The following is a 19,463-nucleotide window of genomic DNA, read 5'->3' as shown; positions in this document are numbered from 1 at the left end:
ACATGAATTTCGGGTCAGCCTGGGCTACAGTGTAAGACCCTGTATTGAAACAAAACACTAAAAATATAAGAAATAAACAATGATAAATAAAGAGGGGAATGAAATTCTAAAAAAATTTATACTGTCTAATATTGAAGTGAGTAATGCTCATGTTTGGTGAAGCAGGAGAATCGGCTCCAGGGACCCAAATTCTGCCCAAATTAGGAATTCTACCAGCCCTAATCTCTCTGTACTTCATCATCTTGAATTATAAGTTATCAAAAATGATACACTGTTGAATGTACAACATGTGCTAGACTCCAGTGCCAGGCACATGATGTTTATCTTTTGCTACCTAGAGCACCAAATAGAAACAAATGGAGTTTAGGCCACAGGCAGGAAATGGCAAAGTTAGAAGCCACACCTTCCACTGCAAAGCCCTTGCTCTCTTGTCTCACCTGCAACATGGGATGTTCCCATGCATACTCCTAGTCGATGCCTGGAGAAACCAGGATGTCAGACATCACAGCTGTCACACTGCCTTTAGCCCTTACAGTTTTATCATGAGAAGGATCCAGGAACAGCTCTTGTGTGATTTAGACTGAGTTCAGCTTCCAGGGCTGCTACTCAGGAGTTCTGGACTTGGGTAGTCTCTCTGTGCATCAGCTTATTATCTGTCACATGTGAATGACAATATCAACTCTGTACAGTCATGAGGGTATTTTGAAGTGTTTGTATGTAGTGAATACTGAAATGTTAGTCAACATCAGAGCAAGTGAGCATCTTATTGAGTCCTTTTGTCTTGTTGTAATGAAGCCAAAACAGTGATTGCTGAGGTAGAGGGATGAAAGGCTCTGGAACGAATGCTGTTTAACTTCCTGCTCAGCCTTGCCCACACAGTGAGCTGGAGGCCAGCCTGCATTACCTGAGATCCTCTGTTGAATATAGGAGGAGGAAAGATTGGTTCTCAGTTGTGCAACATTGATTTTTTATTTTGTCTTTATAGGTTGCTATGGTGACAGACTATGGAGCCTTTATCAAAATCCCAGGCTGTCGGAAGCAAGGTGGGAGCCCATAACGGGGAATCCAGCACTTCCATTGCGCTCATTCTACTGTGGGCCCTACCACGTTCTCACTATGAGACTTAAAATTTTCAGATAGTTGCTTATTTTACTTTAGTTTCAGTGTAGCAATAGGGATAAAGAGTTTTATGTGCATGAGTGTTTGCCTGCGAGTATGTGTGTATATGCACTATGTGTGTGCCTTGATCTGAGGCTTACCAGCCTCTAAAGGGCAGCCAGAGACAGCATAGTCTCTGAGACTGTCTCAAGAAATTAAAACCAAAACAACAACAACAACAACAAGGAGCCAAGGAAATGGCACCGAGAACCTGAGGAACTGAGCCCAGATCTCCAGAACCCACATAAAAAGCCAGGCATGGCATACATTCTTGTAACCCCAGCATTGGAGGGCAGAGACAGTGGATCCCAAGAGCTCGCTGGCCAGTCAATCTGACCTAAACTGCAAGCTTCCTGTTCAGTGAGAGACCCTGACTCAGGGCACGCAGCAGAGAGTGATAGAACAGACACCTGATGAAGAAAAAAAAATGAGCCTCACCAGGTACTGTGGCACATTCCCACAGACGACACAAGAGAGATTAAGGCAGGAGGACTGAACTGGAGCTAGTCTGGACCACGTGGTTTAAAAAAATGAATTTTAGGATCTATGAATCAAAGCTGTACATCATAGCTCATGCCTTTAATTCCTGGGGGTCTATGACAAGGGTATTTCAGTGAGTGTGAGACCAGCTGGGACTACAAGACCCTGCCACAGAAACAAAATCAGGGTCAGTAAAATGGCTCAGTGGGTAAAGGCACCTGCTACCAAGCCGGGGGACTTGAGCTCAATATCCTGAACCCGCATGGTAGAAAGAGAGAGCTAAGAGATGGCTCAGAGGTTAAGAACACTGGCTGTTCTCTCAGAGGTCCTGAGTTCAATTCCCAGCAACCACATGGTGGCTCATAACCATTTGTAACGAGATCTGGTGCCCTCTCCTGGCATGCAGGCATACATGGAGGCAGAATGTTGTACACATAATAAATAAATAAATCTCTAAAAAAAAAAAAAGAAAGAAAGAGAGAGCTGACTCTTGCAAGTTGTCCTCTGACCTCCGCATGAGTGTCCCCCACATACACATAAAAGTTAGGAAAAACATGTAATAAGTGCTGAGTGGTGGTGGCTCATGCCTTTAATCCCAGCACTGGGGAGGCAGAGGCAGGCAGATCTCTGTGAGTTTGAGGCCAGCCTGGTCTACAAATCCAGATCCAGGACAGCCAGGGCTACACAGAGAAACCCTATCTTGAAAAACTGGGGAAAAAGTAATAAAAGTAAACCAGTTAAAACTAAAAGCCAAACATGGTAGCATACACTTTTAATTTTAGTCCTAGCACTCAGGAAGCACAGTCAGGGGAATCTGAGTGAGTTCCAGGACATCCAAAGCTACATAATGAGAGACCCTGTCTTAAAAAATCAAACCACAAAAAATACATGAAACAAGGCAGATCTCAATTTTTGACATGAGAAGATATTTAAATTACTAAGAATTTAAAAAACCAGGTGTGGCTGGGCGGTGCTGGCACACGCCTATAATCCCAGCACTCAGGAGGCAGAGGCAGGCGTGGATCTGTGTAGCTTGAGTTTTCCTGCCTGGCCCACAGTCAGGACAAATCTCTATCACCTGCCAGTCCCACAGCTGCTCAGACCCGACCAAGTAAACACAGAGACTTATATTGGTTACAAACTGTATGGCCGTGGCAGGCTTCTTGCTAACTGTTCTTACAGCTTAAATTAATCCATTTCCATTAATCTATACCTTGCCACATGGCACGTGGCCCATGCTGTTTGTCATCTTGGCGGCTGGCAGTGTCTCTCTGACTCAGCCTTCCACTTCCCAGCTTTATTCTCCTCCTTGCCCTGCCTACACTTCCTGCCTAGCCAACGGCCAATCAGTGTTTTATTGATTAATTAGCAACACATTTGCCATACATCCCACAGCACTTCCCCCTTTTTTTTTTCAAAAAGGAAGGTTTTAACCTTAACAAAGTAAAATTACATATAATTTGGGAATTTGGGCGTAGCTTCTCTTACTACTTCCTGCTGGAAGGGGGGCGCTGTATCTTATGGGGACACAAAGAAAATTTTAGAATTATGGAATAGTCCATGAGGCTGTATTGTCTGAGCCAGATGCCCTCAAACCATTCTGGATGTTGGATCATCTGGGCCATGGTGTCATCGGAGACCTTTCAGGTGGTCTTGGCTGGTCAAACCTGATGTATCTTAATCTGGAACAAATCCATAGCCTCTGGCTTTCTGTGGAAACAAAAGAGACTCTTTTCCAAAGCAACCTATCCTTATATCCAAATTTTGAAGTCAAGATATCTTTAAAATATACATTTTGGCATAACTCAACAGCTTTTACAATCAAATGTTTTTCTGCAGTTAAAAATCCCAAAGACAACACAATCCAGATTCTCTGTGTAATATCCATTTTTACGTGGCTTATTTTTTATATTACCTTTACTGTCTCTTTAAAGACTTTATTTTTAAAAACTATGTATTTCTTTATACAACTGTATATATTCCTTTTTCTCTCTCTTCCAAGCCTACGTACATTTTTACACACATTGTAAACTATTACATCTGAATCTGTCTTATTGTGAATCTATTGCTTTAAACTGCAGCAGCTGTGGCTGCTGGCTCTGCCCACCTCAGCTTCCCAACATGGCTACGTTTACCACCAGCTCTGGGAGCTATTGTGGGTCTATGCTTTTATCCAAGCAGCATGTAGTCCAGAAACCTTTTTTTTTGTTTTGTACTGTCAAAGTCTAAATCCACCATGCAGCTTAATGAGCCACTTGCAGAGTCCTCATTCCCGCCATAAGCTCAAACTGGCAGCTGCCGCTCATTTGAGAGAGACAATTAGGAAGCTGGTTTTAGCTCCGTTTTAGAATCTTTTTTCTCAGTTTTTTGGTGGAAACTCTTGCCCCACGTTGGGCGCCATTTGTAGCTTAAGTTTTCCTGCCTGGCCCACAGTCAGGACAAATCTCTCTCACCTGCCAGTCCCACAGCCACTCAGACCCGACCAAGTAAACACAGAGACTTATATTGGTTACAAACTGTATGGCCGTGGCAGGCTTCTTGCTAACTGTTCTTACAGCTTAAATTAATCCATTTCCTTTAATCTATACCTTGCCACATGGCTCTTGGCTTACCGGCATCTTCACATGCTGTTTGTCATGGTGGCGGCTGGCAGTGTCTCTCTGACTCAGCCTTCCACTTCCCAGCTTTATTTTCCTCCTTGTCCCGCCTACACTTCCTGCCTAGCCAATGGCCAATCAATGTTTTATTTATTGACCAATCAGCAACACATTTGACATACAGACCATCCCACAGCAGATCTGTGTGAGTTCGAGGCCAGCCTGGTCTACAGAGCGAGATCCAGGACAGGCACCAAAACTACGCAGAGAAACCCTGTCTGGGAAAAACAAAACAAAACAAAAACAGAAAACCAGGTGTGGAGTATTTGTGTGGCGTGCCCCTCCCTTGCCCTTTTGAAGAGCATGTACCCATGTCTCTGTATTTGAAGGGATCACGTGTGTTTGGAAGACTATTGAACAGACTCATCCCAGTGCCCTTCTGTGGGTAGTTGGCTTGCTGAGAGGGAGACGTAGGAGAGGGATTTTTCACTTTTTGAAGTCTTTTATATTTTTTTCTGTCAGAAGGCTGTGTCGATCTGTGGCTCATAAAGCTGCGCTGTTAGCCGAGGAGACCACTGTGCTGTGTATTTCATCTTCGTATTAAGTGGCTTACCAGTGGTCTTCAAGCTGGCAGTCAGCAGCTGTAATTAAGTTCCTTGTTTTATGCTGGCTGGGACTTCGTGAGGTGGCGCTCACCCCACCCTCCAGGATTCACACCTCTTTTTGCCTAAAGACAGATTTTCTTGTTAATGTACTCACCATGGCTGCTAGTGCCAATTTCCTGTGGGCACTTATGTGACACTTTGGGGACTTTGTGGAGATGAAAAGCCTGCTACCTTTCAGCAGTCAGTTTTCACCTCACTTGTGTCTGTTCCCTGTCAGATAATGCCTGTGATAGTGGCTGACAGCTTACAAGTGGATCTGTCAGTCTGACAGCTGTGGCAGATTCACAGCGAGAGCTCAGGGAGCCAAATAATTAGGTGGGAACTGTGAGCTGTAATCCTAGCATCTCGTGCGGTTTGGTGGATAACTTGAGCAGTGACTCCCCTACAGTGTGTCTAGCATCTCCAAGGTGGGATATCATTAGGTCCCACCTTGAAAGGACTGAGCAATGAGGTCGCTGTGGTCTGAATGTAGCAGCTTTAGTTTAGGGAGATGCTAATTTGGATAACTTTCTCTTTAACCACCGCTGAGTTGAAGACCTCATCTTGGTATCTAGATCAAAACTAGTCTTTCCTTTTTTTACAATTCATTTGTTTGTTCTCTGTATGCAAATGTGGCTTGGGGACATGCCATAACATTTGTGTGGAGGTCAGAGTATAGCTGGGGTTCTCTCTTTACCATGTGGGTCCAGCCTTGAACACAGGGCATCAGGCTTGGTGGCAAACACCTTCCCCACTGACCCATCCGCCCTAGCCTTGGCTCTGGTGTAGCCGAATTTCTAAGTGGTTTTAGTAAATAAAAAACAAAGAGCCAAATATAGGGGTGAAAGCCTTAGAGACCAGGGAAATAGGAATAGCCACCAGCCACCTTACCTCACCAGCTCTGTAACTTCCAAAATGCCACAACTTCCTGTCTACCCAGGCTTTTATTGCCTTGCTGTTCTGCCCTCTCATTGGCTCTTAGCCCAGCTACCTCACTTCCTTGTCACTGCCTGTCTGTACAGACCTCCAGGTCTCTGTGGTTGGTACTGGGATTAAAGGCGTGTGTCACCACGCTTGGCTCTGTTTCCTAGTATGGCTTTGAACACACAGAGACCCTGCCTGCCAAGTGATCGGATTAAGGGCATGTGCTACCACTACCTGACTTTTGTGTTTACTTAAAACGGCTTGCTATTTCCTCTGATCTCCAGGCAAACTTTATTAACATACAAATAAAATATCACCACACTCTGGTGTTACTCAATAGAACTTTATGTGCTGGTGGTAATGTTAAAGATCTGTTCTCATTGGTTTTTCTCACACAAACCAGATTTTCATTTCTCTGGACACCAACAAGATATCCAACAAGTTTCAATTCACTTCTGACATTATCAACCCCAAATTAATATCAGATCCCATTGTTAAAGGGCTCTGTCCCACGAGATTGCCATCCCTCAGGTGCCCCTAAAGACGACCAGTCAGTTCTAATTTGAAGGTTTCCATGACCCTCTCCTTAAGCTTGGTAATTTGCTAGAGTAGACCAGGTGTGGTGTACACCTGTAATTCCAGCACATGGGAAATAAAGGCAGGGGAATCAGAAATTTGGGCCAGCTTTGTCTACATAATGAATTGGAGGCCAGCCTAGGCTACTGGATACCTTGTTTTTAAAAACTATTGAGCAGAGCATGGTCAGGCACACTTTTAATTCCAGTACCACTCAGGAGGCAGAGGCAGACAGATCTCTGAATCTGCCTAATCTGCATAAGTTCCAGGCCAGCCAAGGCTACACAGCAAGACTCTGTTTCAAACAAATAAACAAACGCCCCAAACACCACAGTGCAAGTTGACAGAACTCAGGAAAACAGTTTTCTTACTTTTGCTGGTTTCTGATGAGAGGAGAAGTTCAGGAACAGACGATGGAAGGGACACAGGACAGGTGTGAGTAGAGTGGGGTGGAGGTGTCAGTGTACTCTCAACATCTACCCAGCACTACATACTCCTCACCAGCCCCAGAGCTACTCAGGTCTCTGCATGGTTGTTCTGAGGTGCCCTCCACACTCACTCCTCCATTCCCGGTGGCAGGAGTTTGATGGATGGGGCGGAATGTTCCAACGCTCAAATCACTTGACTCTTCCTGTGACCATACCCATCCAGAGACTATCTAGATGTCACCTTATTGGCATAAACATCAAAGGGGACTTCTTATAACTAATAAAAGGTATTACTGTTACTCAGATAATCATATTTTTTGGAGTCTCTGCTAGAAACAAGGGCAAAGCCCAAAACAATACACACACTCACATACACACTCATACACACACTCTCATAATACATACATAGACATACATACACACACTCACATACGCTCTCTCACACACACACACACACACATATATATATACATATATACACATACACTCACAGACATACATGTATACACACATACATCTACACAAATTTTTAGTTTTTGTTATTATTGGCATACATAATACATTGGTATCATGGTGTATATGTGGAGGTCAGAGGACAATTTTGGGGAGGCAGTTTTTTTTCCACCTTATTTATGCTGTTTCTTTTCTTTTTTTTTTTTTTTTTTTTTGGTTTTTCGAGACAGGGTTTCTGGGTTTCTCTGTGTAGCTTTGCGACTTTCCTGCATCTCGCTCTGTAGACCAGGCTGGCCTTGAACTCACACAGATCCGCCTGCTTCTGCCTCCTGAGTGCTGGGATTAAAGGCATGTACCACCACCGCCTGGCGTTATGCTGTTTCTTATTTCTGCTTGTCTGCATACTCCAGGCTGGTGTGAGCTTCCAGGTGACTCCTGTCTCTGCCTCCCATCACACTGCAGGAGTGCTGGGATTACAGGTGTGGCCACTGCATTTGGCTTTATGTTTTATATTTTACCATGTTTGTGCAGCCCAATACAGTAGCTGCTGACTTTTTTATTTGAACAATTAAATGTAAGATAGCTATGCTGCTGGTAAGCAGTGGAGCCCTTTACAACTGCAGGTGGGAACAAATTAAAGCAGCATGTGAAGAAGTAAGGAGACTGCCTTGATTCACCTGGCTCAGGGTGTAGTGCAGTGTCTGAGATGTAGTGGGCAGTCAGTAAGACTTATTGTGTGAACGAATGAATTAAGTCCCAGCTCTGCCATTTACTAGTTTCTTGATTTGGCCAAATCACTTGGATTTTCCTCTTAGTTTCCACATCTGTGGAGTGGGGAGGATGTCCATATTTCAGACTCTGGTTATTTGTTTGACAGAACTGTTTTTCATTCATCCTTGGATCCATTTTTGCCTGCAATGTAGTGTTCGTAAATGTTTGATTATATTTCTGATCCCAACAGATAAAGAGCATGAAGCACTAACTTCTCTGCTTGTATTATTGTCATATGCTATTCACTGGAGATGACTCACAGAAAATTGTAGAGAGGAATAAAGATAAAGGAGAGCTTTCATTTTGTCCGTTTTTTTTTTTTTTTTTTGTGGCATTTTGCCCATCCTCTCATGGATTGACAATCTCACCTTGCTTTCTAGACAGTTGACGTTGTGAAAGAGATTAATATTGAGCCTGAAACAATGGGGAGAACATTCTACAGGGTGGTAATATGCTCACTCTCTTATGTGGTGATTGAGTAGCCAGCTCTTTCCAAGTATCAGGGTTATGTTATTTTCTTCTTTTACTAACAGACATTCAGTTGGGACTCATTCTGTCTAAGTGTCATGTTGGGTTGATGGAACACGATGATGGATTTGATATGCCCTTTGGGCATTTGTGGCTTCGTGTCAGAAATCCAGGCACAGAAGTGGAGAGTAAAGCCCAGTGGTGTAGTGCTCGCCTCGTGTGCACAAGGCCTGGGCTTCAGTCTCGGGGCAGAAAGTGGAGCACTTTTGTGTCTGCTTCTGGAGCATCTGCTAGGGTTGAACGACATGAGTCCACTGCCTGTAGGCAACCTGCTCTTTCTGCTTTTTAGTACAAAGAATCGTCTATCTCAGGGATAGAAAATGGGGCATGTTTTTATAAGGGCATTGACAGACTCATTCAAATTCCATTTCTGTTATAGTTGACCCTGTATCCATGGGCTCTATGTCCATGGATTCAACCAACTTTCAATCAAAAGTATTGGTGGGGATCACAAGCCTAGATTGGTGGCACACTTCTATAATCTTAGTCCTGGGGACAGAGGCATAAGGATTATAGGTTTGAGGCAAGGCTGGGCCTTAAAACAAGATAGAAACAGTATATGTGAGGAACCTGTGAGATCTTTTCTTGTCCTTGTTCCTAAACTATAACTGCAGTCTCACATGGTTAATGATGGGGATACTTTGGACAGGTGTTTTGATAGGCAGTTTTGTTGCCTTGCAGGCACTAAGTATTCTTACACAAATGGAGCTTTCATAGCGGTCCTGGCTACTTTTCTTCTGCTGTGCTAAGACACCATGACCAAGGCAATTTATAGAGGAAAGAGTTTATTTGGGGCCTACAGTTTCAGAGGGTGAGTGTAATCATTTTAATCTGTTTCCAATTTTTCACTGTTTATTCTGCCAGAAATGGCAAATGTATCCTTGATCAAAAGACTATTAATAATGCTTGTTGAGAGAAGGACAAACTGTATAATTGGCAGTATTTCCTTGTGACTTCCCAGTAAGTACATCTTCAGCTTTAGGGAAGAAATACAATGTGCTGTCGGGTATCTTAGGCACATTCATTTCCTTTAGAGAAATGGAATAGATTTCAATAACCAGAGGACTATTGTAGCCCAAACTGCCTAAATGTGAGGTTTCCCTCTTCTTCAGGGATCTGAATTTCCTTTCAAACTGTTAGTTAGACAATACTGATCATTCCATCATCATGGCTGGGGGATAAAACCCAAGATGCATGAATTTTACTTGATTTGGAGATTATATGATAACCTAATTAAAAACAGTTATATCTATATATTTACATATTAAGCACTTTGGAGATAGATAGCTGTGGAATCAGTTATCTTGGCCAATGTAAGAGACCCATTGGCCATGGATAAAGAAAACAGTGGCTCCCAATAGAAGCCCTAAACAGAAGAGATAAATACATTGAATTTCAGGCATATACAAACACTCGTGTGTGTGCACCCAAGTTTTTGAGAGAGGGAGCTGAATTTCAGCAGCCAGATGAGGTGATGCATGCTTCTAAGTACACTTAGAGTTGGAGGCAGGCCTCACAGCTTGGTCTGAATAGCAAGAACCTGTCTCAAAAACAAAACTAAAAAGTCCCAATTTACTAGAGAGGGCAATTATTTTAGATACAATTTCCAGGTCATGTCTCAAAATAATTACTTATTTTCATCTTCTGCAGAATTAAATCTCCAAATTTTCTTTATTACAAAATATTTTAAAAATTAGTGAAAGAGTTTATCTGTAATACTATCTTCAACAAAACAAAACAAAAGCAACTTAGGGAGGAAAGGATTTTTTGTTTTGGTTTGGTTTTTGGTTGTGGTGATTTGAGTGTAATTGGCCCCCATAATCTCATAGGGAGTGGCACTATTAGGAGGTGTGGCCTTGTTGAAGTAGGTTTGGTCTTGTTGAAGGAAGTGCGAGACTCTGGAGGTGGGCTTTGAGGTCTTGTATATGCTCAAGATACCACCCAGTGTCTCAGATTGCTTCTTGTAGCTTCTGAGTCAAGATGTAAGGACTCTCAGTTCCAGTGCCATGTCTGCCTGCAGGCCACCATGTCTCACCATGGTGATAATGGACTAAACCTCTGAAACTGTAAGTGAGCCACCACAACTAAATGTTTTCCTCTGTAAGAGTTTCTGTGGTAGCCAGGTAGTGGTGGTACACGCCTTTAGTCCCAGCACTCAGGAGGCAGAGGCGGGTGGATCTCTGAGTTCGAGACCAGCCTGGTCTACTGAGTTGCCATGGTCATGGTGTCTCTTCCCAGCAATAGAAACCCTAACTAAGACATTGGTTTTTGGGTTTTTTGTTTGTTTGTTTGTTTGTTTTTTCAAGACAGGGTTTCTTCATGTAGTTTTGGTGCTTGTCCTGGCTCTTACTCTGTAGACCAGGCTAGCCTTGAACTCACAGAGATCCACCTGGCTCTGCCTCTCGAGTGCTGGGATTAAAGGCATGCATCACCATGGCCCAGTGGTTTTTGGTTTTTTGAGAAAGGGTTTCTATGTAGCTCTGGATGTCTAAACTTGCTTTGCAGACCAGGCTGTCTTCAAACTCCAAGATCCGCCTACCCTCTGCCTCCCGAGTGCTGGGATTAAAGGCATGCGCCACCACCACCCTGCCAGGAAAGGATTTATTTCAGTTTACAACTCTCAGGTCATATTACATCAAGAAGGAAATCAAGGCAGGACTGGAGACTAGGACTGAAACTGAAGCTGTGGATAAGTGCTGCTGACTAGCTTGCTCCTCATGGCGTGCTCAGCCTGCTTTCTTATAGCATCCAGGACCACCTGCCTGGATCCATAGGTCAGTCTGGTGTGGACATTGTCTCAGTTGAGGGTCTCTCTTCCAAACTGACTCTAGCTGGTGTTAAGTTGACACATAACTAGCTCCCGGAGATACTATCCTCGTTGTTAGCATTTTGGGCAATTCCTTAACATTTCAAGCATTTGTAGTCCTATAATTTTGTATTATACTGTTCTTACCATGGAAAATGCTAGATGTGCACAGGACTAGACAGATTTACTATCAAATGAATCACTGGCATGTGGCTGGCACTCCTAGTGACTGCCCAAGGTTGACATAATTGCTGTGCTTGTGTTGGGTTTTAGGTTGCTTCTAAATCCCCCTCTCTGGATGTGGGGAATGGCAGCATGCACCTGTAGCCCCAGCTCCTTGGGGGTTCAGGCAAGTAGATGAGTCTGCTTCATGGTCAAAGGTCAGCCTGGGTGCACAGCACAATCCAAATTGATTGTTTTCTTAGGTCAGTTTCCTAGAAGTGGTTGTAGTGAGACTGTTAGCCAGGACTCCTGGTACAAAGCGGCAGACACACGTTTTTGGCCAGTATTGCTGGGGACTTCTAGTCTCATCCTTGGTTAGTATCAGATGTATCTGGTGCTTGTGTTTTGTTTTGCTTTTAAAGAGAGGGTCTCCATACATAGCCCAGGCTGGCCTCAGCTTTGACCTCTCCCAGGTGCTTGGATTACAGATGAGTGCCACCAGACCTGATTTAGCTCAGTTTATACCCCTAGGCCCTGTCTCTTCATCTATGATCCTCTTTACTTTCCTCTGACAGACTCATGCCACCTGCTGGTCAAGATGGGTATTGACAGCTTTTTGTAGTTAGTAGAAATGTTTTTGAGAAAGATGATGGATGTTGAGGTTTCTTTGTCTCTACCTGAACTAACCAATTTCTATGGTCAGGAAGATACAGGACTGTGATTGACTAGACTCTGTCTTTTGCCACAGCTGGGGATTACCTTGGCATATAGAAAGAAGGTTGTTAGAGGTATTCACCTTCAACAGTCAGGAGAGGGATATTTTAAAATTATTTTAAGGGACTGAAGAGATGGCTTGGCAGTTAAGAGCATGGACTGCTTTTCCAGAGGATCCAAGTTCAATTCCCAGAAATCAGGTGTTTCTCAACCATCTGTACATCCAGCTCCAGAGCTCCAACATCCCAGCCTCTGTGGGCACCTGCACTTACATGTACACATATAATAGAAGAATAATTTTAAAAAGTTTGTTGTTACTGATGTGCTTTCTGTTTTGAGACATGTCTCTATGTAGCCCTGGCTGTCCTGGAACTTGCTATGTAGATCAGGCTAGCCTTGAACCCACAGAGATCCACTTGCCTCTGCCTTTCAAGAGCTGGGATTAATGGCATATACCACTATGCCCAACCAAAGTTAAAACTATTTTAATTACTTAAATGTGTTTTTGTGGTGCTCAGATCAAACTCAGGACCTTACACATGTTAGGCAAGTATGCTGTGCTACTCCTGGGCTACTCCTACTCTTGGGCTGCTCCTACTCCTGGGCTACTCCTATGCCTGGGCTACTCCTGCTCTGTGCTACTCCTATTCCTGGGCTACTCCCCTCCCAGGTTTATCATTTTTTGGTAGTTATTGTTAAGTAACTTCTAAATGTTAATTCTTACTTTAATGATGTTTCTTATTTTTCTTTTTTCACCAATATTGGTTATTGTTTTCTAAACATCATTGTCAATTTAATATGTTAAAAATAGTACTTTGCCAGGGTGTGTGGTACTGACCTATAGTTGAGTCAGAAGTCCAGTCTTGGCTACATAGACCTTTTTTTAAATTTTTATTTTTTTTATTTTTTAAGAATCTATTATTTATTTATTTATTTATTTATTTGGTTTTTCAAGACAGAGTTTCTCTGTGTAACAGCCCTGGCTATCGTGGAACTCACTCTGTAGGTCAGACTGGACTTGAATTCACAGGGTTCTGAGTTCTGCCTCTGCCTCTGCCTCTGCCTCCTGAATGCTGGGATCAAAGGTGTGTGCCACCACTACCCAGATGAGACCGGTTTTTTTCAAAAAGTACTTTTATTTATTTTTATTTAATGTGTGTTGGTGTTTACCTGCATGTATGTCTGTGTGAGGTCATCAGAGCCTCTGAAACTGGAGTTATAGAAGGCTGCGAGCCGCCATGTGGATGCTAGGAATTGAACCTGGGTCCTCTGGAAGAACAGCCAGTGCTCTTAACCACTGAGCCACCTCTGCTGATCCATTTTTCTAGCCCCAATTCTTAATTTTTGTTGTTGTTGTTTTGTTTTGTTTTGTATTTTGTTTTTTTGTTTTTCAAGACAGGATTTCTCTGTGTAGCCCTGGCTGTCCTGGAACTTGCTTTGTAGATCAGGCTGGGCTCGTCTCATTGGGATCCGCCTGCCTCTGCCTCCTGAGTGCTGGGATTAAAGACTTGCACCACCATTTCCCTGCTCAATTCTTGTATTTTTAACTTTATAGATAATAATACTTCAAATGTTTTTGCCCACCAGTGTTTTACCTGTATTGCTTTTTTCTTTGGGAGCAACTCCAATGATATTCTTCTATCAAAGGTGTGAGTATGTTGGCCAGTGGTAGAAGCATTTGCCCAGTGTATGCAAAGTCCTAAAGAATTTTACCAACTTGAATTTCTATCTACACTGTATGAATGGGGCTGAAAAGATGGCTCAGCAGTTAAGAGCAGTTGCTGCTTTGCCAAGGACCTGGGTTTGTTTCCCAGTGCCCATATTGTGTTGCTTACACCTGCCTGTAACTCCCGCGCCAGGGGATCTGATGCCTTCTTCTGGCCTCTGTGAGCACCTCCTATATAGACACACATATAGGCACACTGGCATGTGGACACACATACACATAATTAAAAATAAATCTTTGAGGGGCTTGGGATTGTAGCTCGGTGGTAGAATGCCTGTCTACCATGCAGGAGGCTTGGGTCAATCCCCAATATCACAGAAAATAAAACTCATGAGATGGGTTGAATGTATAGGGCCAGAAGGACAGAGAGAAAAATTAAAGCCATATATGGCTAACATAGCAATGAATTTATGGGGACGTGATTTGTTAAAGCAATGGACTACCCAGATTAACATTCCTCCAATCTCAGAAACAAACCATAAACTAACGTTTCTGCAAAAAATATTGAAAGGTATTGTAAAGAACAGTCACCGACCATTCAGGGTGTACATAGCAGGGCACAACAGCTGCTGAGCTCTCAAAGGCACCAACAGCCCTACCTTTAAAATGGTCAACTGACAAACCTGTCTGGGTAGAACAATGGCCTTTGGCATCAGAAAATTACAGACATTAAGAACAGCTGATACAGGAGCAGCTAAATGCTCAACATATTGAAGAATCAACCAGTCCTTGGAATTCTCCCATTTTTGTTATTAAAAGGAAATCTGGAAAATGGAGAATGGTAACAGATCTAAGAGCTATTAATAAGGTGATTCAGCCAATGGGCTCTTTACAGCTGGAATTCCCTGACCTAAAGGATGGTCTATTACAGTGATTGATTGAAAAGACTGTTTTTTATTTTTACTTTTACTTTTGCAAGAATAAGATAGAGAAAAATTTGCCTTCATGGTGTCTACTTACAGTAATTCTCAGTCCTTTAAAAGATACTAATGGAAATTTCTCTCACAAGGGATGTTAAAGAGCCCCACATTTGGGCTCCAGATGAAGTGTTAATCGAATTAATCTTTATCAATAAAAAGTCAGATAACAGGGTAAGAACCTGGAAGATCAGAGAAAAGGGAGCAGCCGCCAGTCACTTCCTATGTCTTCCGTTCCGATGTCTTCTGTTCCTCTGTCCAAAAGGGCCGAGATCCTCTCTCCACCCCACTTCACTACTTCCTGTCTCTCTGTCTACAGTCTTCCAAACCTCTATGGTTAATTTAGGTCAGCTAGTGGCGAGCTCTGCCCTCTCACTCCAAGCAAGCTTTATTTGTCAGAACACAATCAAAATATCATATAACATTCAACACTGTATTTATGTGGTTGCTTTTGTTTTATTACACATTTATAACACTGTATAGTGTTTCATTTACTTTTTTTTCCTATTTTTTGGTGCTAGGAATTGAATCCCCAGCCTAGTGCATACTATGTACACGTTCTACCGCTGAGCTGTACCCCAGCCAAGCAGTTATTCAATCATTTATTGGGGCTAGGGAGACAGCTCAGTGATGAGAACACTGGCTGTTCTTCCAGAAGACCAGAGTTTGATTCCTAGCATCCACATGGCAGCGCACAGCTGTCTCTAACTCCAGTTCCAGGAGATCCAGCACCCTCTTTTGTTCTTTTGGGGCACTAGGCACACACATGGTGCACAGATATATGCAGGCAAAATATCCATACACATAAAGTAAAATAATTTAAACAATGTTGGTTGGCTGCTTATATTAAATTGTTTTAGTTTGTAGTTTTTAATCTATATAACATTTTCATTGAAAATTTAAATTTCCCCCTGTATTCTCCATCTCCTAGCTTTTCCTATCCATGCATTCAGAGTATAAATGTTTATTTCTTTCTTGTGCCCAGGTCTGGTCCATCGAACTCACATGTCATCCTGTCGAGTGGACAAGCCTTCTGAAATAGTAGATGTTGGAGACAAAGTGTGGGTGAAGCTTATTGGCCGAGAGGTAAAGTTTCCTGTAACTTCATGTGGTTTGAAAGGGTTATAAAAAGCTAAGGTTTGATTGGAATTCTATGATGTCGAGTGTGTAAATGTTCATGGTGGCGGACATTCTTATTTTTAAATCTTGTCCCAGTCATCTGTCTTGAGTTTGAATCTTCTGGTTGTCTGTCCTGCAGATTTAGGAGAAATAACATGAGGTATAGAAGACGTGTGGTAGGGGTGGGTGTTCATAAAAGTCTCCTCCTGAGGTTCAGAAGGAGAAGAACCAAAGGAGGGGTTTCATCTCCCCTGTAGCTGCAGAGAGTGTTTGTCGGGTGCACTCCGGCTTGAGGCCGGATGGAAAGGACACAGCTCACAGTCGTTTTTCCTAGCATGTGGCACCGTCTAATGAATGGCAGTGCAGGAACGGGAATGCATGTTCTCTGTGCTCTACCAGGGAGTGGCAGGCAGAACGCCCTGGAGTTAGCAAACAGCTGAAAACCATGTGAGTGCTTTCAATATGTTAGGGTTGTAGCTACGAGACTGAACCAGAGCTGAGTATGGTGGTATACCCGTGTAATTTCAGCATTCGAGCGGCTGAGGCCGGGGTGTGTGTGTGTATCTGCTGTCTGTCTGCCTATCCCCACATGCAGGCCACAGTATATGTGGAGATCAGAGGACAGTTTGCTGGAGTCATGTCCCCCACCCCCACCCCATGTGCATCCTGAGAGTCGGACTTACGTCGTTAGGCTTGGCAGCAGTTACCTTTAACCCAATGAGCCATCTCACTGGCCCCTGGCCTGTTTTTTACTTCCAAGATAGGAATGGATGAAGATCATTTCCTATATCTCTTCTTCCATTAAGTCTGCCCTTTCTACCTCTTTGTGTTCCCAATGTTCTTAACTTAGTACTTAGTCTATTTGATGTTTGTAGTGATGGTTACAAGCTTGACTCTGAAGTATTACAAATCGGTAGGTAGTCAGGTACTTAAGGGGTTTGGAGGCTTGGCAACATAGCTTGGTTGGTAAATGCTTGCCATTAGACATGAAGACCTGAGTTCAGTTGCACTAGCACCTAAGCTAGGTGTGGTGGTGCACTCCTGTAATCCCAGTGCTGAGGAGGTGCAGACAGGAGGATCCTGGAGACTTGCTGGTCAGCCAGCCTGGCTGAATGGGTGAGCTCCGGTTCTCAAAAGAGAAAACAAGGTAGAGGTTCCAGAGGGATGCCCCTCAGGTTGATCTTTGACCTCTGTACACAACATGCACCCACATGAACACCCCCTAAACACACACACACACACACACACACACACACACACACACACACACAAGGGTTTTGGTGACTCTTCTTTTGTCTTTTTCAGATGAAAAATGATAGAATAAAAGTGTCCCTCTCCATGAAAGTTGTCAACCAAGGAACTGGGAAAGACCTCGATCCCAACAACGTTATCATTGAGTAGGTAAAGGGTTCGGAAGAGCTGAAATCCCACAAGTACAGCTTGCGTAAATTAGAAGAGATTGGGCCTGCTACCCTTTGTAGGCTGTGATATTAATGAGGACTGCTGCACTGATGACCTCGGGCTTTTCTAGGTGTGAAGTGCGCTTCTTGTCTGTTTTGAGGCAGGGTCTCACTCACTGTGTAGCCTGGGTGGCCTGAAGCTCAGTGTGCATGCCCCACACAGCCTGCTGTGTGGAGATGGAATGATCACACACCGTTCTAGCGCTGGAGCGTCTCGGCAGCAGTTTGTTCCCTTCCCCTCCCTCTTTCTGCTCTCCTTCAGTCCAGAGCAGCCAGCGCCCATGAAGTGCTGTCACTTGCCTCGCCTCGGTGATGTCTGCTTGGCTCTGAAGAAAGGTAGAGACGGGGAGTGGGGACTCCTTCCTGTCTTGGAACACAGCACCTTCCTTGGCTCATCTGAGAGCCCTCCATTTCCCTTCAGCATGGAAGGTTTTCTCTTGATCTAAGTGATGTCTGGAGATACAGGAAACAGGGTATCTGACTCAGATCCTTTATTGAGTTTCTTTCTGTAAAAAATGTACATTCATTTATTTATTGGGGGTATGTGTGGGGTCAGGAGAACTTGTGGGAGCAGTTCTCTCCCTCTACCATTCAGGCCTGGCGTGGGGGGTAAAACTCAGGGCCTCAGACTTCTATGGCAAGTGCTTTTGTTTTGTTTTGTTTGAGGGGAGAAGGTGTTTGTTTTTTGAGACAGGTCTCTATGAACCCTTGTTAGCCTGCTACTTGTTATGTAGACCCGGCTGGCCTTGAACTTAGGGAGATCCACCCTGCCTCTGCCTCTCAGGTGCTGAGTTAGAAGGCGTGCACCACCATGCCTGGCTGAAATACTTTTTCCTGGTAGGCCCTCTGTTGTGTGAGAGACTTTTCTGGGGAGATGCCATGCACCAATGCAATGCCACCCAGGAAGGGAGTCCACAGCAGACCAGAGTAATGCCTGTGTCTGAGTCTGAACCAGCACGTTTTTCTGGGGTTACAAACAGGAGTGTGGGTGAGGACTCTCTCCTAGGGACAGGGGTGGCTTCAAAGCAGCCACGTTGCTGCAAAGCCCACCCCAGCCCTGGTGACAGCGCAACTGAAATGCAGCCCTGGCGCTCTCAGCTCCCCGGGTCTGCAGATTTCCTCCCCAGCTCTGCTGGCCTGAACCTCCTCTTCAGCAGCTGTCCCCTGTCTCTGTAAAGCTGGGGAGGGGCCTTTGAGAATCTTGTACCTTTCAGCTTTCCCAGACACCCAAACAGAAGGACATTACCTCTGAGTCTCATGAGCCTCCTGCCCCACCCCAAGAGGGAATGTTTCAATTCCAGGGAAACTGCTATTAATTACCCTGTTCTCTTATTGATTTGTTGTTGAGATAGGGTCTTTCAACATAAGCCATGGCTGTTCTGGAACTCACTGTGTACACCAGGGTAGACTTCTAACTCACAGAGATTCTCCTGCCTCTGCCTCCCAGGTGCTGGTATTGAAGACTGTGCCACCACTCCTGCCTCTTCATTGAATTTCTGTCCCAAGGTTGCATACTCTTCGAGACCCCTTGTGTGGTGGTGGTGGTGGGGATGGAGGAGGTGGTGGAGATGGAGGTGGTTGTAATGGCTCATTGGGTAAAGGCACTTGCTGTGTAAACCTGCCAGTCTGAGTTCAGTCCTTGAAACCTGTGTAAAGATTGAAGGAGAGACCCAACTCCGTAAAGTTGTACACACACACACACACACACACACACACACACACACACACACAATCCCTTGAGGGGATTATTAACTATTTCCAGTGTTTCAAGCAAGTCAGCTAAATCATACATTTATCTTCAGGTTAACTATGCTATTATTCATTGATTTTTGATGTTAAACATCATGCTCTTTCTCTCTGGCAGCAACAGCATTCATTAATAAATAAACTAGATGTGGTGGCACATTCCTGTAATCCCAGTATTTGGGAGACTAACGCAAGAGGATATGAAATTAAAGGCTAGCCTGAGCTACATAATGAGCTTGAGGCCATTCTGGGCT

General features: G+C 43.9%; 1 protein-coding gene across 4 annotated transcripts in view; it reads left to right on the top strand.

Annotated features, from left to right (window-relative positions):
* Zcchc17 (zinc finger CCHC-type containing 17) overlaps positions 1 to 19,463 on the top strand; it is a 50,573-nt gene that overhangs the window by 12,179 nt on the left and 18,931 nt on the right. For 2 of the 4 annotated variants that reach the window (XM_059255047.1, XM_059255048.1), the window contains 3 exons: positions 986 to 1,043; positions 15,870 to 15,970; positions 17,309 to 17,400. In XM_059255047.1, coding sequence (XP_059111030.1) covers positions 986 to 1,043; positions 15,870 to 15,970; positions 17,309 to 17,400 — 251 coding nt within the window. The remainder of the gene's footprint in view (positions 1 to 985; positions 1,044 to 15,869; positions 15,971 to 17,308; positions 17,401 to 19,463) is intronic. The other 2 variants (XM_059255050.1, XM_059255049.1) reach the window with 1 other exon arrangement.

This window comes from Peromyscus eremicus, chromosome 2, assembly GCF_949786415.1.
Source record: "Peromyscus eremicus chromosome 2, PerEre_H2_v1, whole genome shotgun sequence".
Classification (NCBI taxonomy): Eukaryota; Metazoa; Chordata; class Mammalia; order Rodentia; family Cricetidae; genus Peromyscus; species Peromyscus eremicus.
This window is presented reverse-complemented; position numbering and strand designations above follow the sequence as displayed.